The 15124-nt window shown below is 35.1% G+C and overlaps 1 protein-coding gene across 1 annotated transcript; it reads left to right on the forward strand.

Annotated features, from left to right (window-relative positions):
• The first annotated feature begins 5623 nt into the window (after positions 1–5623).
• LOC18445094 (Late embryogenesis abundant protein (LEA) family protein) lies at positions 5624–14851 on the forward strand. Its single transcript, XM_006855240.4, has 3 exons — positions 5624–5860; positions 13220–13439; positions 14410–14851. Exons 1-3 carry the CDS (start codon positions 5664–5666, stop codon positions 14623–14625), a joined length of 633 nt encoding a protein of 210 aa, XP_006855302.1. The 5' UTR covers positions 5624–5663; the 3' UTR covers positions 14626–14851.
• Positions 14852–15124: the final 273 nt, after the last annotated feature.

Raw genomic sequence — 15124 nt, forward strand, 5'->3', positions numbered from 1 at the left:
CGTTTTTTTTTGTCTTTTTTTAGTTTTCTTCATTGTCTTGGACCTATTTCGTTTTTTTTTGTCTTTTTTTAGTTTTCTTCATTGTGTCATATGTTTTAGGAAAGTTGGTGGCCGGTTCGAAGTCCCCATCCTTGGACCATCCACATTATAGTCTCACACCACATTATAAGCAGTCCGAGATGGACCGCTAAACACGATAGTGTAGGTGCCTGGGGATGAAGACCTCGGATTGTTAATTAGTTTGAGCTTAAGCGAGCAATCCGATATCTCTATCATCAAAACGCCTATAATATGGTAGAACACCACAATCGGGGCAATTCAAGGATGGGGATCTCATACCGGTCGTCAACTATCTTAAAATATAAGACACAACGAAAAAAATAAAAAACAAAAGTAAAAGTAATTCGGGCCTCCATAAATGATATCCTTTAACCGAGGAGCATTTTGGAAAAAATTTAAAAGTACATAGTAACCGACCTTCTTTGTAATTTGTAAGTTTATTTAACTCTTTTTGTATGCTGCCAACTTTTTTTGTGAGTGCACGTAATTGTCTCTTTTTCTTTCTTTTTTTATAAAGTTCTCATGATAGATGCACTATTTATCATTTTATACTTTCGATATTATTCCTTCTCATTGCCATTGTCTCTTTTTATAGGTATTCTGAAATTAATTTAAACAATATTGGTATTACCAATATTGAATAGTTCACTCTGTTGGGTATTGTGATGTTTTTCTCGTGTTGATTCGGATAGATATATTGCCTATCTAGGTTAGGAACTGTCTAGTGCCATCTGATTTTTAAGCTAGATCTCAATTCTAAAATATTGTTGAGCAAAAACAACAAGCTGACAAATTGCCTCAACTTCCAGGCCATCAACTCAGCTTTTTGGAGCTTGATATCATTTGAGTTTTGTTTGACCTTGAACTCTTAAAACAAAAATTGTTTTTGAATTTCTTTTATTTTTTTCCAATATTTGCTTGGCAATCTATGGCCCTAAACTGCACAACCATAAAGGACAGTTTGGTTGTACAATATGCGAAAAAGTCGTATCTGAACATCCCAACATAAAATGGTTTCCCTTTTGCGTCGGCTTCTCAATACAAATAAGGCTTTCATGCCTCATATGCTTCATTGTACAATGTAATTATCCCATTTATAATTATTCGAGCATTCTAAACCCAGATGTTTTTATGAATAAACAATCTCAGCCTACTAAGTTCCTAATTGAAAAACCAAGTTAGTATTCCATAAACCACCCACCATAATTTTAGTTTTGTGAATTAATACTAATTCCATAATATTGACAAAAGTGACTCAAAATATGAAGCATTTGCTTCAGACTTTGACTTGATTTGGAAATCAAAGCCACATCATCGATGAAGAGCAAGAGATGGAGAGGTGATTGCCTTAATAGATTAGAATGACTAGGAAAAAGAGAGCAACCTTGTTTAACACCAACAAAGCTATTAAACATAACCCTGTCATGTGCATTATCATATTTGATTTAGATATACACATTTAAGTAGAGCATTGGATTGCTGACATCAAAGGCATTAGGACCTCGTTATTTTGCAATCTTTGCCACAGATTTTTCTATTGACATAGTCATATGCTTTAGAGAAGTACACAAAACACATTAAATTTTTATTATTTTGGCCTTTAGCTCGATCAATTAGATATTTTAAGGTGATGAGATTATCTATTGTAGAGATGTTGTCAGAAACCTGCTTGAGAAATTGCTCGTAATTTTGTTTACCTTTGCCCATATACCAATATTTAATTGCATGATAGTTCCCAAAAAGCTTTGTAAATATATTATTTGATTACGATTAACCTGTAATTGTTTGAATCTGTTTTGCTTCCATTATTAAACAACATCACAGATCTGTTAATACATGACTCTTTATCCAGCCCAAATTCTAAGGCATGATTAAGTTTTCTCGAAACAATTTATCAAACAAGAGGTCCATCCCATTTTAACAATTCTCCGTATAAGCCATTTTTAGAGCTTAAAATCTTAAATTTTTTGCACAATCATAATGTTAAAGCCAAGATGATTGATACAAAGGTTATCCAATCCTTGAATTGTAATTTTTGATGAGTTATGTGGCGAGGCTTTACTTATTTTGATGATTGGGGGATCAAACTAGTGACCCATTGGTCTGGGTTGACTTGTGGAGTTGGCTTGGCCAGACACAGGCAAGAAGAAAAAACTTAAAGGGAATAAATTACAACAGATCACGAAAAATATATGATCAATTCAAGAAGACGATGTTAAAAAGGACATATCTAGTCCCATACTTGTATATCCAATTCACCCAAGAAGTATAATAAAAAAAGAAGTTTTCATTAAAAAACAAAGCAATAATTTTATATGGAAAAAACCTAAGGACACGGTTTTTATGTGGCCAGCCCGCGTATTGTAGAAATGTGAGCTTGGCAATAAATTTATTTTTAAATATAATTTCATCATAATTTTTAGAAAATATATAATTTAACATGGAGATTATGAATATGAGTTTTTTTGTTTAAAAACTATAAATAATAATTATATTAAAAAAACATTTGACCATTAATTACACTTGTTTTTAAATAAACCACCTATTTGCATCCATCTTTAAAATGGATGCTTTATATCTTCGGTCCGCACATTATGAAAATGCAATCCAGCCCGTTTGAAACAATTTTCCAAAACCTAATATACAAAAATATAGTTAAAATCAAGCAATACGTGTTGGAACACTATTCACAACGAAACCCCAAAGAGACCTTGCGTTTTTTATAAGCCGGGACTTTTCTCCGATGAATAAAACCTAGAACTCTTGAATTTAGATATCTTAAAACAAGGTTTCCAATTGAATAATTTTTTTAACAAATTTGTTGGAGGGCTCTAATTTGGATTTCTATGCACAAATTTTATGAATATTTTATTGAGAAAACTGTGTGATAAAAGAAACAATAAATCGAGGGTTTTGAGCTAAAACATGGCAAGTTTTTTTATCTTTGTTTTCGCAAGCCATCTGTTTTGGTTATTGTAGATTAATGATAGATGTGACGGAACGGATTTCAGAGGATTCGAACAGACCGTTTCTGTAGGGACGCGGATGAGGCTCCCTTACGCCCCGAGCCAAATCGGGCCGTTACTCAATTCAATTATTTATTGATGAAGATAAAGTATATAATGAGACTATTACTTTTGGTACAAGGCCGTCGCCGTTAATCATGATTATTAGATGTAAAATTGGATGATTGCATTTGCTTCATTGACCAAGCTCAAAATTCAAAATAATTTTTTTTTAATTTTATGACACACCCCAGCTATCAATTTTCACCTTGGATGATTATAAGTAATCGTGACCTTTCTGTATCAAAGGTAAATTATCTCATTGTATACCATCTCATTTATTAATCACTACCATAAACTTTCATTTAGGGCATGTTTGACGGGTTCTATGTTTTTATTAGAGAATGAAGTTTTTAGAAGGCTTAGGCTTTATGAAAACAAAAGCCTCATCTCAAATCCTCGTATAGAAAGCACTTTCCGTAATGGAAATCTTGATAATGAATTTAAAATCAATTTCCAACACCAACAATAAAATTTGAAATTTAAAAATATTACAGATATTGCAGATCTATGAACATTTATTTTGGATGGAATGGACGGTCTAGATACTTTGGTACACTATATACTATTTTCGGAGCTTAAAATCCTATTTTTCTTTCACAACCATAATGTGCAAGCCAAATGATGGATGTAAGTTTTACAATACTCGAAGTGTAATTTTCGATGAGTTACAATACAAGGCTTTACTTATTTTGATAGTGCTGCAGCCTATCAAACCATTTTCCTTTGTTAAAATAAGGGTCTTTTACATTAGGGAAAAGTTTATATATAGCCGAGGTTCTAAACAATCAAATTTGAGCTTACCTCAAAAATTTCATTAGCCCAAATATCTTCAAAATGATCATCTCAACATCAAGATGCATGGACATGAGAAAAAATTGGATTTCGAGTTTTAGAACTAGTGTATTTTGTAGCTCATTTTTTGACTTCAATTTTTAAGACTTTCAAGTTTTCACATATATGATGATCTACACTATTTTTGAAGCTTTAAACTTTACAAATAAATATAAAAATATATTTTAAGGCTATCACAAAGATTTTCGATAGTGAAACCACATTTCTCGACACTATTTGAAGGCAGGCTCCAATTTGAATGTTTAGAGCCTAGGCTCTATACAAACCGCACTCCATTACATTAAACCCCAAGTAATCCACTTTCATTTTTGCTGCTTCCATATACTCACATTAAACCCAACAATTCTAGACACCCTCCATGATCCACAGTTAAACCCATGTGTTCTCCCAGCCGTTCGTTCTGCTCATCCGTGAGAAAACTTGCGTGAATTTTCGTTAATTATCATTCACAATAATCCCAATTGAAGGTCCGAGGCAATATTCTTCAAAACAAAATTGCATGATTTTTTCGTTACTTTCTAGAAGGATCCTTACCAGTAAGCAAAGGAAGAATGGGTAGTTGGGGAATAGAACGGTAGACTCTACTATTATGAATAAAAGTCTCATACTCCTTTGGGAGTAAACTATCCGTATACTCCATTTGGCAAAACTCATAACAGGACTATCTTTTAGATTCAAAATTTTGGGATGAGATCACTACAACTCGAAACCAATCTCAAATAGAAAATTTTAACTCTCACTTTCTATCTGCCTAAAAAACTTGGCACCCAAGATTGCAGTTGAAACCACTAATGTTTTGGATGGAATGATGTAGATGTTCAAAAACTCAAAATCTAAATTTTATTTTCAGTGTAGTTATAACTAGATTGGATACTGAAATTTAAATCTAAACTTTATTTTCTTTAGTCTAGTTATTACTAGATTGGATACTGAAATTTCAAATTCGAAAAATCTCTAGTGTTTGCCCAATGGAGTAAATGTATAGTGTGCTCTCATTGGGCATAGTTTACCCACTCCTTTAAATATAGGAAAAAGTTTACATAAGGATGTAATTACTTATAAAGTAGAACAACGAATGCACTTCAAAAATGTGTCAGAAAAGGTAGTTTTAATGTAAAAAACCTTTGGAATGATCATCTCGATATCGAGATGTATGACTATAAAAAATAAAAAGATTTTAAATCTCATAAATAGTTCATTATGCACCGTCAATTTTCAAGATTTTCATTTGATTATAGATATACTCGATTTTAACCATTTTTGAAATTTAAAATTTTATAATTAGATATAAATATAGATTTTGAAATAGGAGTAATGATCTTATAAAACCTTTCCATACTCATGTGTGTAGGACCCTAAAGGATCACCATTAAATTTTATATACACCTCTAAAAAAAATTATCACATGGACAGAAGGATCTTATAGGACCATTAGTCCTCATTTAATCCTAAAAACATTTTACTATCAAAATTATATAAAATGATAAATTTGAAGGGTCTCGTAGGATCATTACTCCTCATCAAATTTGAAGGTGCACCTTACCTTTAGAGCTACGGATGCATCCGTATGCCAACCGCACCCTTAAATGTATATATGAGACACTCTTTCTAGATTGTGGACAAGTCTCTCTACGCGCGCTGTCTCCTGTGGGTGAATCCTCCTTTCCCTGTCTTCTAGGTTCCATGGCTTGGATCACCCGGTTTCTAGCAGTTGTTACCTTCTTCGCAATTGGGATTGTTTTCTCTTCTCAAACCTTCACTTCCACGAACCCATCGGGGGTTATCTCTTCTTCTCTGAAACTCGCCCATTTATTGAGCTTCTCCACTGCATGGGGAGCTGCCTTATGGGTCACCTTCATAGGTGGAATCATCATGTTCAAGTAAGATATTTTTTCCCCTTTCCATATGCGCTGAGTACTTGCGCCATGGTTTTTGGTTTTTGATTTATGGTTTTATTTGACTTGAGTGACTTGGATTATAGTAGTGTTTTCATGGCTGCAGTGCTAAATTCAGGGTTTCATTTTATGGGGTTGAATTCAATTTCTATTCTCTATTAATTCTGTTTTTAGCTTACACACGGGTTTTCATGGCTGTCGTGGTTTCAATAAATTTTCAGTTTCTACACTTATAAATTTAGGGAAATGGTATTGTGGTTGGTTGGTTCAGAGATTAAACTGATGTTTAGTTTTGTTATAGCATAGGAGTTATTTTTCTGTGGAAATTGGTTATGCTGCTAAGTTGAAGGTTTGTTCTTTTTTGATGTGTGATTGTTTTCTAATTTTAATGTAAAGTGGGGATCTTCACTGATGTTGTGAACCTGGTAGCGGGAAAATGTGAATTATTCTGATAGTTTTTTTGTTAATGAGTCAAATACCCTGACCCTTTTGAAGATGAAACGCAATTCTTGTTTTTCCGTGTTATTTTTTGTGGTGCACAGATGATTGAAGCTAATTACAAGTTCTCGTCATTTGCATATGATATGATGGACTTGACAAAAGATCATCGTACATATTCTATTTGTTACCCATATGTTCTTTTGAGAAGATATATGTTACCCAGTTGTTTACTAAGATGTAGTATGTTACCCAGTTGTATATTGAGAAGATATGTGTTACCCAGTTGTTTATTGCCGTGTTTAGAAGATCGTCTTGGCGAAGGAATTTGGCCCTTGGCTGAGGCGAGTTACTCGGCCATGTTATGTACCAAAAAGCCCTAGACAAATTGAAAAGTAATATAAGATCATGGAAAAAAATAAAATAAAGGTATTAAGCATAAAATGTAACCAAAAAGCAACATTAAAAAATCAAAATATGCTTAAAAAAGTATAGAAAAATGGATTTTAAAAGATTGATTTGTAGTTGGGAACATTTCAAGAAAATTCTAAAAAAATGAAAATATAAAACTAGGAACTATGGAAATAAAACTCTCACCAATCTATGTCAAGAAAAATGTTAATCATATAAAAGAAATTTATACAACATACCCATATTTTTTACATTTTCTTGGTTTTTTTTTTTGAATTTTTTTATGTAATCTGAGTTGGACACACAACTTGCTGGTAGCTCAAGGCTGAGTTACTCGCCCGTCTGAGTGGACTTAGGCAAGTCCCATAACACAGGTTTATTGAGAAGATATATGTCACCCAGTTTTTGTTTTCACCGATTATGGTGACTCTATATCCGTGTGTGCCCATGTGCGGGCTCGTATGCGTGTGCTTGTACATGTGTGGGGATGGGGGATGAGGTTGGATGTGTTAAATATGGGTAAATGTGTTTACACATGAAAATCAGAGGCGAGATGACTCAATAGAGAAGTGTGTTCTGTCAAATTACAGTATATAAGAAGATGAGTCCACAAAAATTTCTCATACACCATCGGCCATACTGGCCTAAATCCACATAAAACCTATAAAGAGACTTCGGAAAATTTTATAGAAATCAGAAAAAAAGATTTTTATAAAAATTTTAAATGTAGAACTTTAAATCTCAAAGGAAAGAAAGAAAGAACAACTTACTTGGTGTAGGCTCAGCCCCGGCACTAGAGTTGGGGCCTGGATCAGACTTAGATGGCGAGGATTAGGGTTTTTGATTTTTATTTTCCTTGGCTTAAGGTTCATTGCTACTGGGTTTTGCAGGAAACAGAGATAGGGGACCTAAGTTCCTAGGATTTTATAGGTTTAGGAGGCTAGAGGTTGATGGGTTAGAGGGCTTAGGAATCTAGGGTTTTATCCTGTTGGCGGTCCAAAAGTGGCTCATTTATAGACAACAAGTTCGCAAGTTAGGAAGGTAGCACTTTATAACAAATCTGGACTGTCCAGGCTTCAGCAACGTGGTATGCGTCAGTAGCAACGCACACTGTGTCTTTGGCACCATTTGGCCTCGGTTTCCATTAAAACGTTCTGTACTTGCATATTTTGGTGGATATTTGGTCCAATTTTTGCCATATACAGGGTCCAGTGCAGCAATTTCAGATCTTGCTCCCTTCTAAATTCGAGACCTGCCATTTTGGGGTGTTAACCTTCTAAAATTGGGTTTGTTGGGGATTATTCTGATATTTTTTATTGATTTCCTATGGCATATGGAGTATGGTTATGGTGCACTAAGGATTGCTAGGCTAGTGTGGTCCATAATGGTTTAGGTTTTGGGTTCCTGGGAATTCCCTTAGAAAGAGAACGGGGGGGGGGGGGAGGGGTCTGTAAAATGGAGGGCGACGGTCTGTAAAATGGAGGGCGAAAGTCCAGCATGGTAAAGATGCATGCCTTATTGGAGAGAAGCAGTGTTGAAGTTTTTACATGAAGTCCCAATAAAAAATTTGTTACGTAAATAAATAGTACAAATGTACAATAATAGCCAAGTGGATCCATGTGTATTATTACATCTTCCATAATGTGATGGCATTGTTCTTTTAATTTTTTTCCAAAAGTTGTTAAAATGTTCGGTTTTCTGTTAAGAAAAATATTTTTCTATATGTAAATTAAAAATTATCATATGATAATGTCAAAATTTGCTTGATACCAAAATAACCAAGTTCTTCTCATGCATTAGTATGTTGGCATTATTGGTATTTTGGTTGTTACAAAATATTTCCTTGTTTGTCCTTATTGTAAAAGTTTTTTTTTTTTGTTTTTTTTGGGGAAAGATGCATTTTCGGTTCATACAGAAAGAGAGACATGGTATTTTTGGGTGTTTTGATTGTCAACACAATTGTCTACGTGTTTATATATATATATATATATATATATATATATATATATATATATATATATATATATATATATATTATTTAATTTTTTTTTTGGGGGGTGGGGGGTGGGAGAGAGGCAGCCAAATTGTGGGCATAGGTGTGGTTATATGTATGGTGGTGTGTATACATGTGGTGGGACTAGGTGCTCTTGGGTTAATTGCTTGCTATTTATTTGCATCGTATCCATAACATACATTGTGTACTTGTGCATGCTTTAGCTATTGGGGATTGGGTTACGTCCGTCACCTTCACTTATTCATTTACCACCGTCACCTCTTGTCATGCAAATACCGAACAATTGACTTTCCTGAGATGCCTTGGACCCCTGGAGGTCTCAGGCATTATGTCTCCATTCTCTTGATTCCTTGGAAGTCCCGCTGCCACCGTCGGGAGAAGGAAAGGGGGGGGGGGGGGGGATATACTAATATTATCTGCCAATATTCAAAATACCAACTTTCATACTTTGAGTCGGAGCAAACTCCATGGTTTAGTAGGCATGCATGTTCACCAGAAAAGATTGACACTTTTGACAAGGATCATATATTCTTACATTGATGCATAGCTGGCTTGCTGAGCGGAGCTGGCTTGCTGAGTGGAGCTAGAACACCTTAGTGAGTAGCAGCTACAAAATGTAAGCTTAAACGCAAGGAACTGTGCTGGAAATAGTTTGTCCGTCAAGGTGGTTTCTTTGGTTAAAATGAGCTCAAACACAAGGAACTATGGTGGAAATAATTTGTCCGTCAGGGTTGTTCCTTTGGTTAGAAATGGAGACTTGGATGTGGAGTGCTGTTTGAAAGGAGAAGCTGCACCGTATTGGTTGAGTCTTTAAGGATGTATTGTCATAAACTTGTTTGGGCTAGTAGTGTTGTTAGGGGTTCTTTGTGAGGTCTTTGTTAAGTAGGGTAGATTAGACACACTTTTGTTTGACTAGGTTGAAGAATATTGCACTGTAGTTGGAAGAGGGAGTTGCTTTTGGAATTTGTGCGTTTCATGCCATCCTATGGAGATGAAATCGAACTATTAAACTGTGCTGCTGGTCTTTTTATTTTATTTCTCCAAGAAGTATGTCTTTTGCGGGAGGGAAGAATTTCTGGACCATTTCTTGTTGCATGGAATAGGCTCTAAGCCTCGTCCAAGTCAAATGGTTATTATCTTATTCATTTCATAAAATGGTCTGTGAATAGGATTTTTATTTAATGATGTTGGACAAAAAGGGTCTTCAATGTTCTTGGTGCTTGTTTATGCTAGCAGCTACTGGGATATCCTGAAAAGAATGGAATATGTGCTTTTGCCTATCAGCCATTGATATTTTACTGTATTTTGACACACATATAAACATTGAAGCACATCTAGCTAGTTGTTAACGAGCATCTAGCTTCAGAAATGCACATGAATTTGTACTTAAAAGAACCAAATGACAATATCGAAGGAACATTTCGCATGATCAATTCTATATTATATGGTAAAGTGGTTTGCTTCCTGAGCTTAGAATGGGTACATGTGCTACTGTGATATTTATCAAGCTGAGAATTGCTTGCCACATTTCTCATCAAGTGATGTCAAACAAACTAAGAACACAGTTTGTAAGTACTAGCATGTCCTAAAGAACTGTGCAACATTTTGAAATTTTTGAAAGAACCATGCCACATTGAAACTTCAGATTTAAAATAAGGTATTATGATTAGTCCGCGGGACCAAGAAAAATATTTAAGTAGAACTGTCACCAACCTTTAGTTAGGGCTTCTCAATTGCTTTACATGAAAAGAAATATAATGTGTCCTACAAATATCTATCACATAATGCTGCAGTTTCTTGCTTATTAGCCTTTGTAGTTGGGATGTCAGAAAGAGTGCGCTTTCGATATCTTGGGTCAATAATCCAGGAAAATGGAGAGATTGAGGAGGATGCCGTACATAGAATTAGAGTTGGGTGGACGAAGTCGAGATGTGCAACCGGAGTTTTATGTGATCTGTACATATCAATGAAGCTGAAGGGCAAGTTCTATAGGACAGTTGTGAGGCCAGCTTTGTTTTATGGGACATAAGGTTAGGCAGTCAAGAAGCAACATACCTATAGAATGAGTATAATTGAGATGAGGATGTTGAGATGGATGAGTGGCAAGACAAGAAAGGATAGAATTCGAAATGAATACATTTAGAAGAACTTAGGTGTGACATCAATACGCAATAAGATGAGAGAAAGTAGACTTAGGTGGATTGGCCATGTGCAACACAGACCAAAAATGTAGTTCAAGTGCAAGGTTAAAAAATGGCAAGGGGTAAGCCCAAAAGGACATGGCTGGAAGTATTGACAAAAGATATGGGTACTTATGGCTTCACTAAGGTATGGTCCTTGGTAGAGCAGAATGATGGACCAATTTGTGTAGACGACCCTAAATAGTTTGGGAAAAGGCTTTGATAACGATGATGATGATAAATAGAATATGTGCTTTTCAGTGGAATCAATATGGATGAACCAACAAATTTACATAGTTGTGAAAGATGATGTTATTTCATAAACATGATGTTATTTCATTGGTGCTTTAGGTGCTTTCTGTAGATGTCATTTGTGATGTCATCTTGGATTGTCTGTACACTATTCAGGGGAATTATTCAGCCAGAAAAGGATAAATGATTCAATATCATATTGGCGACTTGGTTATGTACACACAATGCGAATGTTGTCCTAAGCTCTTCTGGATGTCTGTAGATCTATGTGGGTGATTGTTTCTAGACCCTGTGGCTTTAATAGGGACTCCCCTAATGTTATTTGTAGTTGAGAGAGAAACTCCCTTTACCTAAGAGGAGTCCTTGGGTTTTTGGAATTAGATTTGTTCTCTTGTTATTTTTGATGTTTTAAGTTTAACAAGGGAGCTGAACTTGGTAGTGAATGATTTAGCTGTTACATATCTAACTTGGGAAGGATTATGTTATGGAACAATAGTCTTTTTCATAATTCATGATCAATAGAGCAATACAGTGAAAACAACAGTATTTGTTATTCTATGGGTGCTTTTTGCTTGATTATGAGCTCTAAAATTATTCATTTTTTGCAGAAAGAATAGAGGAGTATCATTTGCAAAATTAGAGTACTTTGGATGAAATGTTAGATGTTTATGAGTCCTGGAATTTGGTTGGTATTAGTCATAGATGTTGACAGATAAACAATGAGATGAAGCTATAGCCTCTATTATTTGTTCTCGCTACATATTTAAAAGCTGTTTGAAAATACACTTCTAAAACTAGGTAAACTGTAAAAGAAATAGAAGATGAATATTTAATTACTAAGATACCCCTGCAATATTTTATCCACATCAGAAGCCCCCCGTAGGTGGCCCATTGGTGATGGTAATGCCTAACTTGTCTAATATATCATATTTGTTACCTTTTTGATTTAGGGTGTGGTTTGTATAAAGCCGAGGCTCTAAACAATCAAAGTAGAGTGCACCTTCAAATAGTGTCGAGAAATGTGGTTTCAATACTGGAAATCTTTGTGATAGCCTTAAAATATATTTTCATCTCTAATTATAAAATTTAAAGCTTCAAAAATAGTTTATATCGAGCAGATCTATGAAAACTTGAAAATCTTGAAAATTGATGGTCAAAAAATGCATTACAAGATGCACCATTTTCAAACTTGAAATCCGTTTTTTTTCTCGTATCCATTCATCTTAATGTCGAGATGATCGATTTGAGGATATTTGGGCATCAAAACAACCTCTTCTAGTGAAGTTTTTGAGGTGCGCTCTAATTTGATTGTTTAGAGCCTCGGCTCTATATAAACTTTTTCCTTTGAGTTACCTTCATTTGTTCTAATTACATAAATCAGAAATTAGAAAACATACCACGATGTTTCATTCTCCTGATTCAACTTTTTTCATAACTTCATAGCAGCATGTCGTTTCCATTTTCTATAGACATTCTATTATACTTTAATATTCATGCTTGGAGGGTTGGATGTTTCATAATTATATCTTGATCACATATTAGCGTGGGTCATCTAATGGACAACTACTGTTAAGTACTGTAAAATATATTTTTCAGCTTTGGTAAACACTCTAAACTGGAGCGGTAATCAAAGTAGCGAATGTCTTCCTTGTGCCGTTAGTTATCACCTAGCTTCTGAGCTCGTGGAAAATATTTATTAGTTACTTGAACCTTTTACTTAGTGTTTCTGTTCCTGAACTCATGTTCCCTTGCAATTGTTATGGAAAAATTGTCTCTTAGCCTGCTGTGACAAACATTTCTAGGCAATCACAGAGGCTAATAAATGAATAGTTGGCTTATCATTTTACATGTTTGAACTTGATCATGATTCGACTCTTTGGAACTTATTTGGATGTTGACAAGGTGTCATGATTTGGATTGAATTGTTGGTGATTCAAGTCAATTACTTTTGGTTTATATTTTGGTTCATGATGTTGCTGTGCAGTGCATAGTGTGGGTGAGCTGTAATGTACTTTTCCGGTCTTATTTCATTTTTATTTCTTCTTCTAGGAATTTACCTAGGCATCAGTTTGGCAACCTCCAAAGCAAAATGTTTCCGGCATATTTTTCTACAGTTGCTGTTTGTGGGGCAATATCAGTGGCTGCATTTGCTTATCTCCATCCTTGGAAGTCCGCCTCAGGGACTGAGAAGCTTCAGCTGGGTTTTCTCTCTTCTTCATTCTTGTTTAACCTGACAAACTTGTTTATATTCACACCCATGACCATTGAGGTATAAATCCCATATCTTGTGGCTATTTTCTATTTTGATAATTTCAGTTTATCTGCTACTTGAGGGGAGGCCTTTGTTCCTTCATTTATTTATTTTTTTGAACATTAACTGTTAGTAGTTTTCAAAAGGGTTTAGCGTTCGTAGGAATCGAAACCGAGACCGGTAGCTGAGTCATAGGGGGTGCTGCCACCTTGACTTCAACCACTTTTGTTGAGGGCCTTTGTTCTTGTAGGAGTTTATGAAGATTTTAATTGGAAATCCCCTTTCAGGTCCATATTCAGAACAATGGGACAAGTCCCCCTGTCCTACCCCCTTGAAAAGTATTCATGTTTCTGAACTTCTAGTTTATTTGCTCCTGTTGCTGCTGTTGTCGTTGATTCTTGTTTGCGTGCTATTGAATTTAAAATATTGTGCATGTTTTCTTGATCTTCTAGAAGTCTGAAAATTTGGACCTCGAAAATAACAATGTATACTAGAGAGTTATCCTTCTTTGATGTCTCTGGTGGTTGGAATTCAATGGGTGTCACTATTAATGATAAAAAATTTCAGGCTTGAGCCTAGCGAGACGTATTTTAAATGATACTGGGGTTAGTTTACATTTTGAATGGGTGACTCTCATGATTACAAAGGGAACAAGGGCAAATTGATTATTTGAACAGTGAAAATGATACCATTTTCAAAGACATTTTAGGGCCTTTGGTCATCTCCTGATGGCTAATACATATTTACATACTTTGTTGTAATCCCAATTTTGCTTGAGTAGTGTGGGAAACATGAGCTAATTATCACTGTACAGCTGCAGCCCTTCCGTATCAGGTTTCAGTTTTGACATGCTTGGCTTATCTGCATGCTGCGGCTGTGGACCTTGCTGTTTCCTTTATCACATTTAACTAATGTGCTAACTATAAAATAGTGACATATTACGGCCGTGTTAATATTTTTGAAACTGTGGTTTGACTTTCTGGCACAGATGATGAAGCAAAGGCACAAGGTTGAGAGAGAAGAAGCAATTGGTGATGAAATTGGCTGGACAAAGAACCAGGAAGTTGCCAAAAAGAACCCTAAATTGGCAGCTATGAACAAGAAATTTGGTATGATTCATGGTCTATCTTCACTCGCAAATGTGTTGTCATTTGGCAGTCTTGCCATGCATTCTTGGTACTTGGCTGGTAAGATTCAGTTGTAATATTGACATGCTTCCTTGTTGCATTCTATTGTGACTTGTGAGCAATGATGTTAAGGGCCTTTGGTTCTATCTAAGGTGCATCATCTATTATGCTATGACTGGAAATCTCTCTCCGGACGATTTCAGATCTTAGCAAACTTACTATTATGCATGCAATCGTATTCTGTTCTCATGTACTGAAATAACAATATATTTCTAAGGACAAAGCAAGTGTATTCTTGTGGTATATGCTTTATTGATGGGTTATTACATGTTACCTACATGACATGGACATGCGTGTAGATGGTTTTTGCCTCACATTAACACACCAAGTACACGACACTTTTGTTTGATATTTAAATACTTCTTGTTAATCTTTATCGTTTGGAATTTCACTATAAAAATGCTTAGGTCTTCTAATATCCTACCTTCCCCTTTGTCAAAAATGTGTATTGGCATGTCAAATACATGCCAACTTTGAGGTTCTTGTTTTTGACACATGCATAAGTGTCAGACACTG

The sequence above is a fragment of the Amborella trichopoda genome, chromosome 2 (genome assembly GCF_054954075.1).
Source record: "Amborella trichopoda isolate Santa Cruz 75 chromosome 2, AtrichopodaSantaCruz75HAP2 v2.0, whole genome shotgun sequence".
Taxonomy (NCBI): domain Eukaryota; kingdom Viridiplantae; phylum Streptophyta; class Magnoliopsida; order Amborellales; family Amborellaceae; genus Amborella; species Amborella trichopoda.

What these genes read in the sequence shown, in the direction of transcription:
- LOC18445094 (XM_006855240.4), top strand. Translation starts at nt 5,664, where the DNA reads ATGGCTTGGATCACCCGGTTTCTAGCAGTTGTTACCTTCTTCGCAATT. An exon ending in GGTGGAATCATCATGTTCAA is followed by an intron (nt 5,861 to 13,219) that starts GTAAGATATTTT and finishes TTCTTCTTCTAG; the next exon opens with GAATTTACCTAGGCATCAGT. An exon ending in TCACACCCATGACCATTGAG is followed by an intron (nt 13,440 to 14,409) that starts GTATAAATCCCA and finishes TTTCTGGCACAG; the next exon opens with ATGATGAAGCAAAGGCACAA.